This window comes from Stylophora pistillata, chromosome 4, assembly GCF_964205215.1.
Source record: "Stylophora pistillata chromosome 4, jaStyPist1.2, whole genome shotgun sequence".
Taxonomy (NCBI): Eukaryota; Metazoa; Cnidaria; class Anthozoa; order Scleractinia; family Pocilloporidae; genus Stylophora; species Stylophora pistillata.
In genome coordinates, this window is record NC_142522.1 from 21,221,344 (window position 1) to 21,237,953 (window position 16,610).

The following is a 16,610-nucleotide window of genomic DNA, read 5'->3' on the forward strand; positions in this document are numbered from 1 at the left end:
TCTTGAGACGTGAGCTAGGAATGCCTGAGAAGGTTCTGTTTTCATTATCCGTTCGAAGGAGTCCTTGCGCTGTTGAGAGTTGCATTTTTCGTTACTCCTCAGCTATTTCCGTCGTTTTAAGGCTTACATTTCAGTTATTCGTGGAATATGAAATTTTCAGATGAGCTCCAAAAGATCTACCTTGAACGGGATGGTACGGAAAAGGTAACAACTTGTTACAAACTTCGGCACGAACTCGTGAAGTGAAAATAAAAGGTTTTCGTCAAATTTTTTTACCTTTCGGAATATCTACGATCGTTTTCACATTCCCCCACTGATCAAAGATCTCCTTGTCCTTTCATGGAAAGAAAAAAAGTCCGCAAACACCCCACTTAATGAGAAATTTAGAAGCTTTTTCGGCTCTGAATCTCATACAACAACAAAGATCGCGGTCGCGCCAAACAACATGCCCCTTGAGCGACCTGGTCCTGGCTCGGCCAATCCCAGCATTCATTTGGACGCAGTAATCGCTAAGCGTTAAGAACATCTTCGTTCATGAACTTGCCTTTCCCCATAAAAGTTTGGTTCCAGAGGATTTGACGTCAGTTAAGAACGGGTTAAATTACAAAGATTAGTTTAAAGAAATCCAACTTTTACTTTGTTGAAAAATAAGAAATTTTACTCATTTCACATTTAGTTGATCTTTTCTCACTGTTCCATAAAACTTGAATTCGGCGAGTAATGATAACATTTGAATATTTGATTACAGAATACAAGGAGAGTATGTATAGAAAAGTTAACATTGTCTAGACCAATAGAACAAGAATTTTACTTTGTTTGCACAGTGTTGCACCTAATTAAACTTACTCTGGTAAGGACTAGAATTTTCTCGAACTTCAGAAATTGCGTGCAACATGAGGAATTTTGTCGGTTCAAAACAGAACGTTAAGTAGTAAGACATGAAACAATATTTCCCTGTAACCTTTTATTCTTTCCAGTAAGTGCATGTCGTGAAAATGAAAGACTATATCGTTCAATGGCGATTGTTTTGTCGTGGTGCATTATTGAAACGCGTTTTGGGGCAATGAGCCTAAGACGATCGCAAACCACTTTGATCATTTTTGTAACAATCTGTTGGTGTTTTCTGTTTTTCAACTTATAATGATAACGCTGATAACAAATCAAGCGTCCACAGCTTTCATTTCTTAATCGTTTCTCGACAAAAGCCGGAGCATAGGTAATTTTAACCTTTAATTTAGTAAATGAAGTAATTAAAATAAAATGGATAAAGGAATAAAGAAATTTTAATCTACACAGACAATCCAAACTTGCCCTTTTATCAGCGAAATTAAAATTGTGTGTTAAATTTTTCCTTAGCTGCATTTCTTCCAAGTTTGCAACCAACAGTTAAATTTTCCAAATAGAATGTCGACTAAGAACATCTATTCAAAAAATTCACCTATCTGAATCTGAAATTGCAAAGGTCAGTTAAAATATCCAGGCCTTCATTTTATTTGCACAGACCTTCAAACTTCTTGATTTCACACTGAAATTTTAACCACGGAACCCACTGAGATATAATAAATCGAATTAAAATGAAGGGAACTCTTGTATGACTAAAATCAAATTATTCGCAGGGGAATTAGTTAGAAGCTTTGAAATATTTGAAAATACTGTTTTTTGTCTGTGTTAGGTCTTATTGCAAAACTTGTTTTAATATTTGCGTTTTTATGCAGCGGATATGAAAAATGGTTCTTGCCAGAAATTTCTTATTGGACAAAAGATCTCCCTTGCAGATGTTTTATTTTCTAGTTAAATTTTTAATTTGTAGGGCACATTTACTATGTAAAAATATTTTTGCAATTGGACGCCAAACTGAGTTCGTGCTGGAGTCATCTTGGTAATTTGAGTAGGGATTCGTGGATTTTCTTGAAATCTATACTTGAGATTATTGAGGATCAAAACAATTTAGTTATGTTGTTTTTTTCAACGTAAGGCCGTTTACTCTGTAGTTCTGTCAAAATTTAAGAATCAAGTAATTTTATTTTGTTTCGTGGTGCGTCATTGTTCGCTCCGAGAAATGTCATTTGTTAGTGCTCGTGTTGAGTCAGCGAGGAAATTCGTAGCTAGTTATTAAGATCGCAGCCATTCTTTTCTTGAATGTCTGCTAAATTGAACAAGGCCATCTGAAGGAAATCCATTCTGATTATTAATCATTTTCACCTGTCGGCTGTGAATAAATTTATTTCCTTGTCTCGGTTAGTGTGAAAGTCTTTCTGTTCGGAATAAATTACTTCACCGCAGGATAAATTGTCATACGTTTTGGATCTGTTACGCCGTCACGGAAAATTTCGAAGGTACGATTTCTTTCAGAGATATTCTCGAAATGGGTGACATTTTTAATTGCGTCAAGCATCGCAGTTAATTAAAGATCAGTTCGATTCGATAGCTCCAGCTTAAGAGGAAGGGGTGTTTTTCCGTGATTTTGAACCATTTGAAGACACTTTCCAATGCGTTCGGTTACTTCCCATTATCAGCAGTCGGTAATTCTTTAAAGCACCAAGTAATTCCTTTGCACGATCGGCAACACCGGTGGTTTCACATTCATTTGAACCAGGAAATTACGTGACAGGCTTGCGTCTGTGAAAACGAGGTGAAGACTTATACTGTAGCACTTGCGGCCAGGAAAGTTTGATTTCGTATGCGTCAAAGCCAGTTGGTGGTGTGAAGAACTCTGAAAGGATAATCAAAGAGTAAATTACCGGACTCCTGTGACTTAACACCTCAAACACCAACCACCAGTTCAATATCACTGATCTAAGCGGGAGACGAGAAGCTTTTCATGAGTTGCAAGTCCCACGCCTGACCTGAACACTGTTAGCTGTCAGTGTATGCCGGTAAAAGTGAATCTGAACTCTGAGAGTTCTTTACCTACTGACGATGAGTTTACTTTTGTTCCGCGTAGACTGAGATCAGTGTTTCGTACAGATACTGGACATTAACCCAACCAAAACAAAGCCTGTTTGATTTGTGCGCGAAGCCTGGAAGTACCGGCGCTTAATGCAAACCAGCCCTGGCGAACCAAACACCGTATGCACCAGTTATGTCGGACAATCTGGCCCTTGTCATCACGTTCGTGTTTTTGTCAGCCCTAATCATCGCTGTTAACTTGACAGTTTGTGTTATTGTTTATCTACGAAAAAGCATGCGGACTTATACCAACGGGTTCGTCGTATCGCTTGCGTTCAGCGATCTTTTGATTGGAAGTGTGTTAATTCCTGCCGCGCTGGTCTCACCTCATTCAGTCGAGATGGGTTACTTGATTTCTATCACGCTTTTATCGGGAGTTTTTAATCTTGTTTCCGTGACCTTCGATCGCTACGTCTCTGTTTTGAAAGCACTGCAGTACGAGAATATCATGAGAAGCTACTTTAAAGGAATACTCGCCGCAAGCTGGTCACTTGCGTTCATCGTCTCTTTAATTCCTTTAATATGGGGAACGAACACGACCATGCTTGCGCACAAGGTCTACGTGCTAAGCGAAATTGGGCTGTGTGTTTTGCTGCCCTACGTGTTAATTTTTGTAGGCTATGTGCGAATCTTTTTACAAGTAAAAAGAAGTATCGAACGCGAGAGAGCCATCACGGCGTCGGTGAGGAAAAATTTACAACGGAGGAGCAAGATTTCTTCCGAAGGAAAACTCGCCCAGGTTTTCATAATAGTAGCCGTGATGTTTGTCATAAGCTGGCTTCCTGTTCAATATATGACAGTCGTTCATGAACTAGGACGTCCCGAGCTCATCCCGAACGATTTAGTGATCGTTTCGTTATTTACGATCGTGCTCGGCTCGCTCATAAACCCAGTCGTATATTCGTTTCTTAAGCCAGACTTCCGTAAGGCCATCCGGCATATCTTAAATTACCGAAGAGATCTCCGCCGGAGACGTTTGAGAGGAAGTTTATCAACACCGGCCAGTTGCAAATCGCAAACCACAAATTCGAGTTGGAAATCGCGTCCTTCCCAGAAAAACAACACCACTTGTGTTTAGTTAACTCAAAAATCCGTAGAAGATCGATTGCATATTTGTAATATTCGTTTTAGACATTGTGCACGATATTGGTTGTTAAACATAAATTTAAAATAACAACTTCCTTTCATTCAGTCATGTTTTGATGTCTCTAAGAAAATCTTAAAGCTCTAGACCAACGGTTATGGACCTGGGGGTCCTGCAAGAGGATTATTTACAGTATGAATTCATGCCCTTAGTCGAATTATTTTTTCCTCTAAAAATTTTATAATTAGCCAAAACGATTTCGTTCCGTAAAATTTGAGGAGTGTTGTTTTTGTGTGTAGGACGGTAGATTAGGAATAAACTTTCTTTTTTCAATCATGTTTTGGTGTCTCTTAAAATCCGTTTCAGGTATATAAAAAAATAAACGTCATTGCCCAGAGGGTCCGACTCAGGGATTATTACCACAATAAATTTATGCTTTAATTGAATTATTTTCCCCCTTAATAATTTATTATTTGTCAACTTTGCATGAAGCTCCATGATATTTCACGCTTTCTTATTTTTACTGAGGTTTGTTAGTCGTTTGGCCGAGATACGAGAGCTAAAAGCTTTTCTGTTTCCTTAACATGGTAATTTATGGGTCAAAATTAGTCACCGAAGGAAATTTGCGAGGTTTAATTGCTTTGCTCATTCTAAAATTTAAATAAGCGTCTTCGAGGTGATGACATTTCTAGGGCTTTTTCTATTAGGTTGGTCTATTCATCATTTTTCCAATTATTATGTTTGTCACCGAGAGGATTTATTCGCCTGGGCTACTGGCGGATTATTTGTAATATATCAACCTCAAATCGATCATAATTTGCAAGTTACAAGGGTCAAAAATAATCTATTTCAAAGTGTTTTGAAAAACATTACCGGTTATGACCGAACTGAAAAACAAGGAACGTCGCATTGCATTTGGAGACTGCTTTATTTTGATGATGCACTTAATCCAGTTTATCTTACCCCCAGCTTTGCTATCGCAGATGGCCTTCTTTTTTCCTTTTTTTCTAAATTTGTATAGCACGCTGTATGTGTTCAGTCAATGTATGTTACCTAAATTGAAAATTCCAATTACAACTGGATGATGCGTCTTTTTTTTTCAGAAGAGAGGGAGATATCATCCTTATATTCTGCTCAAGCGTTCAGATACTACCGGTCATATCGCTTGTAATCTAGCAAGGACAGCGTTATTCTTTTGTTACTTTTCCATATTTATTTATTTCAAGAATACTCAATCAGTATTCAACAAGGGTCCTTTTGTAATCTTTTCGTTTGGAGCCTATTGTTGTCCATTTTTAGACGGTGAAAATTTTTTTTCTCATAAATTACTTTGTGTTGTAATAACCACATTTTTAAAATAAAGGAAAACATTTAAGGAACGAATTATTTTTTTGTACACTAACACCCCATTCACACCAAAGCTTTTTAAACATTTTTTGAACCTCTTTTGTCAAACACAATTTAAAATTGTGTTCTTCTTCATACAAACTGTTTGCCGCCTTCCAATTAAGCAAATTGAAAATACAAGTTAATGGCAATCTGAACTCTATGGAAAATTCAGTTTATCTGTTGTCTGTTGCTGATTATCTTTACGTTCGACTTGATTTGACTAAACATGTCTTGATATTCTCTATATGGCGTTTGATTCCTTTTAAAATGCCTCGCAATAAACGCTCAACCAATGGACAGGTAAGAATAGGTATTAGTCTAAAAATTTTCCTCAGGTGATTTGCCTGTAGTTGTCAAAGTTTACTTATGGAATATTTCGTGTTTTTTATTTTCCCATTTTAGCCATTTTGGTATTACGCAACATCACCACTCATATTTTTTTTTGTATTTTGGCTCATTCATACTAGCGTGTAGTTTTGTAACACGACAAAAATTGTAAATATTTGTGACCATAACACAAAATAATGTGTCAATCGTTCGTTTGACCCTGCAAATGACTTGATTGAGAATCAGTCGTTCTTTTCCGCTGGGAGGAGGGGGTCGGGGGATTTTGTTGAATCACAATAAAATTTACCTACTCCTTCTGTAGTATTTAATGACTCCCCCCCCTCCCCACTCATTAGCAGTAAATTTTCTCTGTTTTCCTCTCGAGCTCCATTTCCCCTGGAAACCGTGTGATCGCTCCCAAGGTGATCAATCGTTTGGGGCGGTGGCGGATTTGGGGGAGATGCCCCGGGGACCGGCTCCCACTTATTTTGGGTAAACAAATCGCAAAGGGGAAGAAAAGCCGTCAGGTGTACACGCTCAAAAAAAAAAAAAAAAACGGGGGCCCCCATTAGCTCGAGGTCTGGATCCATCACTGTGGAGGGTAGTTTCTTCCATTTTTTTCTTTAACCCTTGGGGAATTCCCACGTTGTCTCTGATATAAGGAAATTTCAATCCTTTCTTCCTATATCATTGAATAGGTACGTTACGCACGTTGCATGACTGATGTGCCCTAGTTGTTTTCTAAAGTAGGAAGTAGTTCCCAATGTTTCCAACGTGAGACTTCGGAGCTCAGTTGGTAGTCGTAATTGCTAAAATTGCAGACTACCTGTGGGATCACTTCTTTGCTTGATGTTAATCCGCAAGTTAAATGAAATTTATAGTCATTACGAGTTGTTAAAGTAGCCAATCTCTGAAATTTCGTCCTCCACGGGCGCCTTTCGAATTTTTTTTTTATATAACAATTTTTGGAAACAGGATTTGGGTTAAAACACGTCTTCTTTTTCTAAAAATAAGCCATGAGCATGAACACAGTGTAGTTTAAGTTTTAGGTTTACACATACTGATGATGAAAATTCCAATTTTAGAGTGTACCTCAAACGCCTAATGTACGCACACAGCTCACAAACGAATACTGCTAGAACAACATCAGCAAATGCTTAAACGCAAACAAACATTTTATTCAAGCCCTCTGGTTGCGCGTAAAACAAAAGAATCGGTGCTGAAATACTGAAACAGACAATTTCAGTTAGTAAAATAAATGCATGCCTGTTCCTGTATTGCGCTATAACGCCTCGGGATATCACCTTTCAATCTCGTGTGATTCCCTCTCATGACTTTCACGTGCAGTTTTCGCTCCAAAGATCTTCAATATCTAATTAGCTGCTCAGTGTAGCTGAACGAGCTCTTAGAGACAAGGTCGCAATGACGATGTCCACGTTTGCAGTCCTGGTTCTTCTCGTAATCACCTTCACGTACAGTGTAGCTGCCGACAACAAGCCGGAGCAAATTCACATCGCTTACACCGGTATTCTCAGCGAGAGAATTGTGAATTACGTAACGCCGTCGCCGGATTTACAGCCGGAGACAGTCGTGGCTTATGGTAGCAGCCCAGATAAGTTAACCAGAAAGGAAACTGGAACATCTTTTAAGTTTGGCACTCACGAGGGACATTATTTTATGATTCATAATGTGAAGGTATGAAAAATGTTCTTGAATATTCTTGGGAAAGCTCACTGAACCTCCTGAGAGACCTTATTACATCAGCCTCGGAGTTTTGTTCATGTAATCTAAATTATAGAAAACAGAAAAAATTGAAAATTTGCATAAGATAAACATGCAGAGAGAAAGAGTCTATTCAAATATTTGTAAAAACGACTTAAAACAAAAAGTAATCTATTTATATGGCTTCCGCTAGACTCATATAGCGGAAGTGATTTCGGTACCACAAAGCCACACAGAGAGTCCTAAAGGAACTGCTCATTTTTACTGAAACCCATCATGATTTGCCGTCTATGCTTTTAGAATGAACGCACTCTTCGCACTTCCTTTCTTGAGAAATCTGTGAAAGGAGACAAAGCCCGCACATTACAATTTTCTAGCAGTGTCATCGTTTTTCTGGAATGTCACGCAATTTTCTATTTGGGTTTAATATTACGTCACGTTATAAAGTTGACAGGTCTTGAGCTTAACAAGCGCTACTACTACCAAGTTGGTGTGCCAGACAATGGGACCAGTGACGTCATGTCTTTCTTTACCAAAGATGGCAACCCAGTTTTTGCGGTGAGTTCATTAATTGATCTGCTGACGCCTCTCGTTGGAAATGTCACGCAAGCGATCCATTTACCCTTATTCCTGCCCAAAATCAGAGCGAGTGTAAAGGGTTTACAAAAAAGTGTTTATGATTACGCAAGTACAACATCAGATTTAATACATGAGAGCCATCGCCTTTCCCCTATAGCTACAGTGATAAAATTTTTTTTTTTCTGATCAACTCCTCCTTTAAAACGTTAGTAGTATTCCATCATGTTCAAATGCGCTTTCTTTGGCGATTATTTGAGGTTCCGCACAAAAATTTCATCGATGTAGCAGGACTAAGCTAGATACATAGAATATGCTATAATATTACGTAATACTCCCAAAGGGATTTTCAGAAAAATATTCTGCATAACCGACACATCGTTAGAACTTTTCCAAACTTTTTTTTCTCTTTTAAGTGATTTTATGCGGTATTTAGACGCTTTCTTAGCAAAAGTGGGATCATATCGAGATCTCGGTAAAGCTTTCCCCTGATTAAAAAATTTGCTTGCGATCGCACTCGCCTCGCTACGAAGAAATCGTTGTTGGCTCTCCCTGTTAAACCAGTGATCAAACTTCCCTTATTGAAGTTACGTCACTATTGTTTGATAGATCTATGGCGATATGGGCTACGTAAATGCAGTCAGCCTGGATCGACTGAAAAAAGAAGCAGACGATGGAGGTTTTGATGCTGTAATTCATGCAGGAGGTAATGGCATTGGAAACACCTTCTTTACTATGTTAGTCTTTGCTAAGGAGCTCGAGACCTTAAATATTTTAGTTGAGAGCGTGATTTGATTAAGATTTTAGGTATCATGCAAGAAACAGAGGTATTTTCTCCTACAGCGGCAGATGTATTTTTATAGTTGATATAATTTTCCCTTTTATACTCGGATACGTCCGGGGTTTCACTTGCTCTATTGACGCGACGATTGTCATTTACGGAAACCGAAAAGGGACAATCCAAAAATATTTTGCAAATCCAAAAAAATATTTAGAAGTCCAAAAAATTTTTTTCAAAATCCGAAAATATTTTGAGAATCCAAAAAAATATTTTGAAATCCAAAAAACTTTTTTCAAAATCCGAAAATATTTTGCGAATCCAAAAAAAATATTTTGAAATCCAAAAAATTTTTTTCAAAATCCGAAAATATTTTGCGAATCCAAAAAAATATTTTGAAATCCAAAAACATTTTTTCAAAATCCGCAAATATTTTGCAAATCCAAAAAACTATTTTGAAATCCAAAAAAATTTTGTGTCAAATGGGAACACTAAGAACTGTAGTACGATCGAATCAGCGCGCGTGGCGCAAGCTGAAAACAATGAAGACAACTTAACGATCGAGACAGTGAAAAAAAATAGCTGTACATCTACAAAGGCGAACGATTAAAAAAAGACGCAATCCCTGATGTGCGTACTCATTTTAAACAAACTGAGACATTTCAGTATACACACTATAGTTCCTGTCACCCACAAGGAATTAAAGAAGACTTCATAAAAGGGGAGACCCTTAGACTTCTGAGAACAAACTCCTCTCAAACAATATTTGAGGAGAAAATTACAAATGAAGCGCATTTGCTAAAGAGAGGCTACCGAGAGGACCTCATTAGCACAACCCTCAGAAGTGAATTAAAAAACAGGAAATTAGCTCTTCAACAGAAACAAAAGACGAACCAACGAATCTTGCCTTTTGTGTTACACAATACCAACCATCAGTGCCAAACCTATAGCAAATTCTCATGAGACACTGGCATTTAATAGAAACACAACCACTACTCAACGAAATATACAAAAATCCGTTTCTCGTATCTTACAAAAGAGAACGGTCCCCCAAAGACATACTCAATGGGGTCAAACTTTGAATAGGCTACTCTAAACACGCGCTGGGGAGTCGTGTAGGCCTGTCAACCCCATTTTACAACAATTTCTCGTCTAGCTATTTCCCGAACAGTGTGTTCTGAATGAAAGTGGTTTCTTCTTCGTAACACATAGTGACGTAGCCTTCTCTTCAAAGTCCTCACGTTCATTGAAATCCCATGGTATTCTACCATGCAGAAAGTGAACAATGGTTTCGTAACGAAATCCCTTATTAAAGTAATGTTCTATAGCCAATCTTTCGTCTCCCGAGCTGGACAACACACTTTCCTCTTCACGCCATTTTAGTGTTCCACAACAACGGCAGAATGTTTCATTGTTCCCACATTCTCTTCCACATTTATGACAGAACATGTTCTATCCTCGTTCCTTCGCCATTTTGTATGCGGGATGATGCGGGATATGGCAAGAAAACGCCGGTGTAACGCTGGGTGACTGCTGGCGCAAATAGCACGTGACAAAATATTTTTTTGGATTTGCAAAATATTTTCGGATTTTGAAAAATTTTTTTGGATTTCAAAATATTTTTTTGGATTCGCAAAATATTTTCGGATTTTGAAAAAAATTTTTTGGATTTCTAAATATTTTTTTTGGATTTGCAAAATATCTTTGGATTTGTCAAACTTTTCGACAGTGAGTTTAAAATAAATATTGCGATTTGAAATATTTCTCGGGATTTGAAAAATATTTTTGGATTGTCTCTTTTCGGCTTCCGTAGTCATTGGCTACGTGCCTTACCATAGATTCAAATGTATCTTGCCTGGAATAAAATATTTGATTGGAGCATCAGGTGTTTTCCACATGGGATAAAATTTGCCTAAACGATCAGTGCCCCAGAAAATTTTATTTCGGCGAACATTATAGGACCATTTTGAAAACAAGCCTCGGTGTTTTCTTCATGACTAGACATTAAAAGTATATTGTTTGTTTTTTTCCTAGACCTTGCTTATGACATGTATGAAGGAGATGGAACCATCGGAAATGAGTAAGTATGGAAGACGTTTTTCAGATGACCCAACGAAAACTCAGAGTACAGCTAAAAACAAGCAAATTTCGTGAATTTCGGGAATACGCGAGTTATGGTCTTGATTTGATCTTGCTTGATTTGATCTTGATTTGATCTTGCTTCTCATTGCTTGAGAGCTTAGTGTAAAGTTTTTACACTAACGAAAGAGAGTTGCGTTGGAAACCGATGTAATCCTGGATTTTTTCTAATAAGCACTCTACTTATAGCCTTATACCGGTTTCTTTTTCATTTTTCCTAGGTTTATGAACTCTATTCAGCCCATAGCCACTAAAGTGCCCTACATGGCTCTACCAGGAAACCACGAGGTACGTTTGAAATGGAAAAGCTGTTCAATCTAGGCAATTTTACATTTCAAATTTTAATCTTCATACTTTCATTCTTGCAGCAAATGTATAACTTCACTCACTTCGTTCACCGTTTCTCCAATATGGAACTGGGCGTTGGGCAAACGAGCAGAAGTGGTACCAGTCTTTGGTAAATAACTTTCCTCATGGGTAACTTAAGTTTTTTTACGGTCTCTAGCTTAAAAAGAACTGTTAAATGTACATTTACATCAGCTGTAAATGCTGATTGATTGAGAGCCGCTGTGACTGAATCGGACAACTTTCTGTATTTTATTTTTGTTGTCTTTTCAGCTTTTAAGCATGCGCCTCATTTTAACTCTTCCTCAAGGAACATTTAAAATGATAAATGGTAGTCCAGTTTATGACATGGTTTTGAACTTCACCTTCTTGTCTGAAACTCACTAAACTGATCTCGGTTTTATTTTAAGGTGGAGTATGGACATAGGACTTATTCATTTCGTGGCATTCGACTCGGAGGTCTACCACTATTATCGTGATAAGGTACCATTAATTTTCTTCAGTAATAGCCCATTTCCGAATTGCCTTTAGCTTTTTTTTCCAAGCGAGTCCTGGTGCTCATCCTTTCCTATGGTAATAAGTTTTCACTCACCTGCAAATTTTATACGTACGATTGAGCACCAGGCCTCGTTTTGAAAAAGAGGCCAAACGTAATTCGAAAATGGCCTATTTCGGCTTTAGCGCATGTGAACGATTCATTACTATTCCAAACGTGCTTCTTATCACCTGACAGATAATTTCTTGACACATGTCGTACAAGGGATTTGAAACTGATCGAAAAATCATTACACGTTGAAATATTCTATAATAACTGCCGTTGTTTACAACTGCTTGTCAATTTGGGAGTGTCAGGTCGTCAATGACTATATCACACTTTTATTTTCAGGGTCAAATTCAAAGACAAATCAATTGGCTGGAGGCTGACTTAATCAAGGTAACGTCCGCTCCCCTTCGTTTAGGAACTCCTGAATCTAAAAAAAAAATTCACCTCTATTGATGTCTTGCCTTTTTTTCGTTTTATTTATCCAGCTTCAAACAAGTTTGGTACAATGAATATATGAAGTTCATATATTTTGAACTGCGGTTGTAGATACGTATCTGCGTTTGTAGATACCTACTGCGAGGATCGTGCATCATACGTTAAAACAAGTTTGTTTGTTCGGGATTTTTTTTCCGCTGTGGCGTCACTTTTATGGAATAGATAAGTCTCGCTTCAAACGCAAATTGAATGTTAAAGTCGAATATTCCATTTTACAGTTGTGTGTTTGGTTGCCAAGCCTTTGAATGGGAGTGAGGCTAGGGGTGACATTGTTATGATACAAACCTTGCTGCTTTTCAAATGTAAATCACTTTGTTATCCATCCTCGGAGACCCAGGGGCTGTGGGTCGATTTCAAGTTAGGGCATGAAGAGCCCCCTGGGGACATTGTCTTACAAGACTAGTTCCAAACGGTCGCAGTCGTTCTGCCATCTGATTGGTGCCAGAAAATCTTTGTGTTTTTCTGCCCAATCAGAGTGGTGTGCTTTGGAGTCCTTTAATTTCGTGTGTCGTAACACGGACAAATACCAATAGCTCAGTTGCTCGCTATGTTTGTTTGGGCCGTGCGACGGAGATTTGCTTGAGGTGAAAAGTTTCAGTCTCAGCACACAATGTAAGAGAAATCGATCAGATTGTCCGCGAAAATCTTACCGGAAATTATACTGAATACTTTCGCAGGTATCACTAGAGAACGTGTTTTAAAAAAGTTTGCGAGGTTTGTATACAACACGATGGTTGCAGTCATCGATATGTCGCTTTAAACGTTAAACGAGATTTAAGCTTAAATCTTTCCAGATTTTTTGCATAATTTGCTGTGACTGAAACTTTGCCAATCCCGTGAAGTTATTTCGTCGCACGGGCCACGCAGGTGGGGGTAGTACAAGATCATTTGGTTTTATGTACTGAGTTGATAATGTAAACTGGCCACCGTAAAGATTTCTTAACACGACGTTGTGAGCGCTAGCCTTTTAATTCAGAGACTATCCCTCGAGCTTAAGAAGGGTTAATTTTTCTCTAAAATTGCTTCTGTGTTTAGCAGGGCAGTTCTTTGGTTTTTTCCTTTTTTTCTTTTTTTTTTTTTTTTTCACAAAATCAAAGTTTACCAGTGGCCAATTTAAAATTTTATATTTCAATATTATGGTCACCTCGTGCATTTGGCCGCAATCCTTGACAAAGCACCGCGCAAATTACTTTAAATCACGTGAGCAATTATACAGATTCTACTAATTACATATTTGTAATTTTCTCCATATAGGCAAACCAAAACAGAGAGAGGACACCATGGATTGTGTCTCTTGCTCATAAGGTACTGCTTGACTTATGAATTATAAGACTTTGTTACGTTTTACGATAAGTTCGCGGAAGTATAGTTGAATAACCAAGCAAGTTTTTTTCAATGCTCAATTGCACTGACAAGAGGTAGTGAAGATGACAACACGAGTAGTTGAGTTTTAAGTGGTTTCTCCCTTAATTTTTTTTTTTCCTTTCTTCGCCTCCTGTGACTTCGCCGATTGTTTTCTTGGCTCCCCTGTTCAAATACACACAAAACCATCAGAAACGCAAGCTTTTAAAAAAATCAACGTGAATATCTGAAAGCGAGGCCATATAGGTTAAAATTTTCAGTGGCCATTTTCCGACTAACGGTTAATTTATTTCCGTAGCGGTTAAAAGAAACAAACTTCTTGGTTAATTTTTTTTTTTTACGATTAATGTTTAAAATTCCCACGGCTAAAATTTTTGGCCTTTTTTTGGCTAACAGTAAACCCCCGCCACTGAGACCCCACAGTAACCTTGTTCTTGGACAAGTGCTACGAGACGATGGTACTCTTCTTTTCCATCCCTTGGTGATCTGATAAGGAGCTACACATAAACCCTTTCTTGACTCAAATAGGTTTTTTTTTTTTGATAATCAGAGCAGCAATTGTTCGTTAACTACTCGTTCAGTATGTGGCGTTCGCGGCTTGGTTACTTAGTTGCTTCAAAATGGTGGCATTCCATGATTTTCAAATATTGAGCACATTTGAAGACAGTCTGAACTTCACGGGTTTATTACGAATAAACTTTAAACTTACGAATAAACTTCACGGATTTTTTTTTTTTTTTACGAACCAACACAATATCCAGCCTGTTAGCTCAGTTAGTAGAGCGCTGCACCGGTATCGCAGAGGTCATAGGTTCAAATCCCGTACAGACCTGAATTTTTCTCAGGCCCTGTTTTCATTAATTATTCCTAAAGTGGTATTCATTACTGCGAAGATTGCTTTCATATTCAAATCTTTGAACTGTTGGTTTACACTTCAGATCAAAATCCGTATGCTTCTCCTTTTGCTTGTGCCTTTTTTCAATTTTAGCCATTGACTTAATTCCATATTATAATATATTACTTCGCAGGCGTGGTTTATGGAGAAGACAGACTTTTCTGTATTTGGTCCACTTCTACATAAGTATGGTGTGGACTTACATTTATGCGGCCACGCGCATAACTATCAGCGCCTCTACCCAAGTAAGTGGCCATTTAAGGTTCTTTTCAGGCTTCGTGAATGTCTCTATTTGAAAAACAAAACAAAACAAAAACAAAAGGAAATGGTGGTATTTTCTCTATGACATGCTATCTAAGTCTGGTTTGGCGGTTTTTGCGGTTTGCTTGTCGCAAAGTAACCGATCTGATTTGATGAAAATGTGGCAAGGGACTCGTCTTGGAAAGTTAAGACAAATAGTACACTTTTCTTATTATAATACTTGTCAACTCTTTCGAAGCCCATGACTTGTAAACTGGTCAAAAACTCAGGAATTGCAATACGTTTTGTTTAGTTTTTCATAATAAAGGAGATTTCTTGTCAATATTAAAGATTTTTGTCACTCAAGGTGTGGCAGGTTTCCCTTGATTGACTTGCGTCAGAAAAGGTTCCGCCCCAGACCCCCGATGCATTATATTTAGTTTTGCTTGAAACGATTTCGGACAATTTCTCCATTAACAATATTGTATTGCTGAAACAGCTTACAACGACAGTGTGGAGTATCCAACAGACAATCACGTTTATGTAAATCCTAAGTTCAAGACAGTCATTGTAGCGGGATCTGCTGGATCTCACGAAAAACTCTCCAACTGGACTCATGCGCCTGAAAGAATGTCGGCAAAATACATCTACGACTATGGGTAGGTCGGTAGGGAGGCACATCTAAGATCTTCATGGATAGGCTGGGGCAGTGGATAGATATGATACAATGATGTCTGTATCAGTGATTGGAAATCTGTCGCTGAACCGCAAATGTAGAATATTTGAGATCGAACTCAAAAGAGGGTGGTACTGTATAGAGTGAAAGAGCCGAAAAGGTGCCGTGGGCTCTTCTCCGGTTTAAAACTTACTATGAAAGGTTTTCTGTGTGGCGTGAATTAGACTATAAGACAGATTCATGGTCCCTTTTGGTCGTTTAATCTATAAACATAATCTACAAGCAAATGGCAGAAATTAAAATCGTTTTTCTGCCAAGGATAAAGTTTTCGGAAATTTCTTGTTTCCAAAAGTTTTTCTTCTTTTGCACCACCTGACATTTTTAAACGTTACGTACCACCTTGGTATTTTCTAAATCGAGCCACGTTCTAGTAGAAAGAAAGAAAAACCATCTTTTGCGGATATAATTTGTGTGTGAGAGAGAGCATATTCTTTAGATCTCCCCCCCCCCCCCGCCTCCTTCGTGGTTCCTGCTAGAAGTCAGATGGATGTATTTTGCCAGATCATTCATACGCGAAAGCAGAGAACTTTTCTTGAGAATTTACCATCGTCCGGAATATTTACTTTTTCTAATAGAACTTGTTGATTCCAGCTTACGGCGGTAAAGTGGATAATCAGACAGAGGAAAATGTCTACGTTAACCCTCATTACATAACGATCATTGTGGCCGGATCTGCGGGCTCAAGGGAAAAGCTCTCTGGTGGCTCAGCGCCGAGAAAGGATCTGGCAAAATATATCGAAGACTATGGGTTAGTACTACTCCCATCCACTCAGATTGGCGGAGAAATGGGGGAAGGGGGGGTGTGGGAGAGTATTGAGAGCGGGAGGGAGGGGAAAGAGCAGAAAGTGTGAATTTCTTAACATTCAAGAGCTTCTTTAGTTGGTGATCATTTTCTTTATTCTCATGACCTAATGTTAGATTCAGGGGTGATATGGAAAGGAGAAATTAGATGCCAGTCACTTTAAATTATGGTGGCTCCACTTGATCACAAATCCTATTATCTCATGGTCTGCTAAGCAGATTAAACCA

At 38.2% G+C, this 16,610-nt stretch overlaps 2 protein-coding genes across 3 annotated transcripts in view; both read left to right on the forward strand.

The window, feature by feature from the left end:
* The first annotated feature begins 2,420 nt into the window (after positions 1–2,420).
* On the forward strand, positions 2,421–4,479 carry LOC111328777 (adenosine receptor A2b-like). The gene has a single exon (XM_022933280.2). It carries the CDS (start codon positions 3,083–3,085, stop codon positions 4,025–4,027), a length of 945 nt encoding a protein of 314 aa, XP_022789015.2. The 5' UTR covers positions 2,421–3,082; the 3' UTR covers positions 4,028–4,479.
* A 2,586-nt stretch (positions 4,480–7,065) lies between these two features.
* The window catches only part of LOC111328774 (acid phosphatase type 7), a 10,038-nt gene continuing 493 nt past the window's right edge, over positions 7,066–16,610 (forward strand). The window contains exons 1-11 of one of the 2 annotated variants that reach the window (XM_022933277.2): positions 7,066–7,444; positions 7,919–8,029; positions 8,657–8,753; positions 10,860–10,905; positions 11,186–11,252; positions 11,333–11,421; positions 11,720–11,792; positions 12,196–12,243; positions 13,603–13,653; positions 14,739–14,850; positions 15,345–15,504. In XM_022933277.2, coding sequence (XP_022789012.2) covers positions 7,172–7,444; positions 7,919–8,029; positions 8,657–8,753; positions 10,860–10,905; positions 11,186–11,252; positions 11,333–11,421; positions 11,720–11,792; positions 12,196–12,243; positions 13,603–13,653; positions 14,739–14,850; positions 15,345–15,504 — 1,127 coding nt within the window. In that variant the 5' untranslated portion in view covers positions 7,066–7,171. Of the gene's footprint in view, positions 7,445–7,918; positions 8,030–8,656; positions 8,754–10,859; positions 10,906–11,185; positions 11,253–11,332; positions 11,422–11,719; positions 11,793–12,195; positions 12,244–13,602; positions 13,654–14,738; positions 14,851–15,344; positions 15,505–16,172; positions 16,330–16,610 lie in introns of both variants that reach the window. The other variant, XM_022933278.2, reaches the window with a different exon arrangement.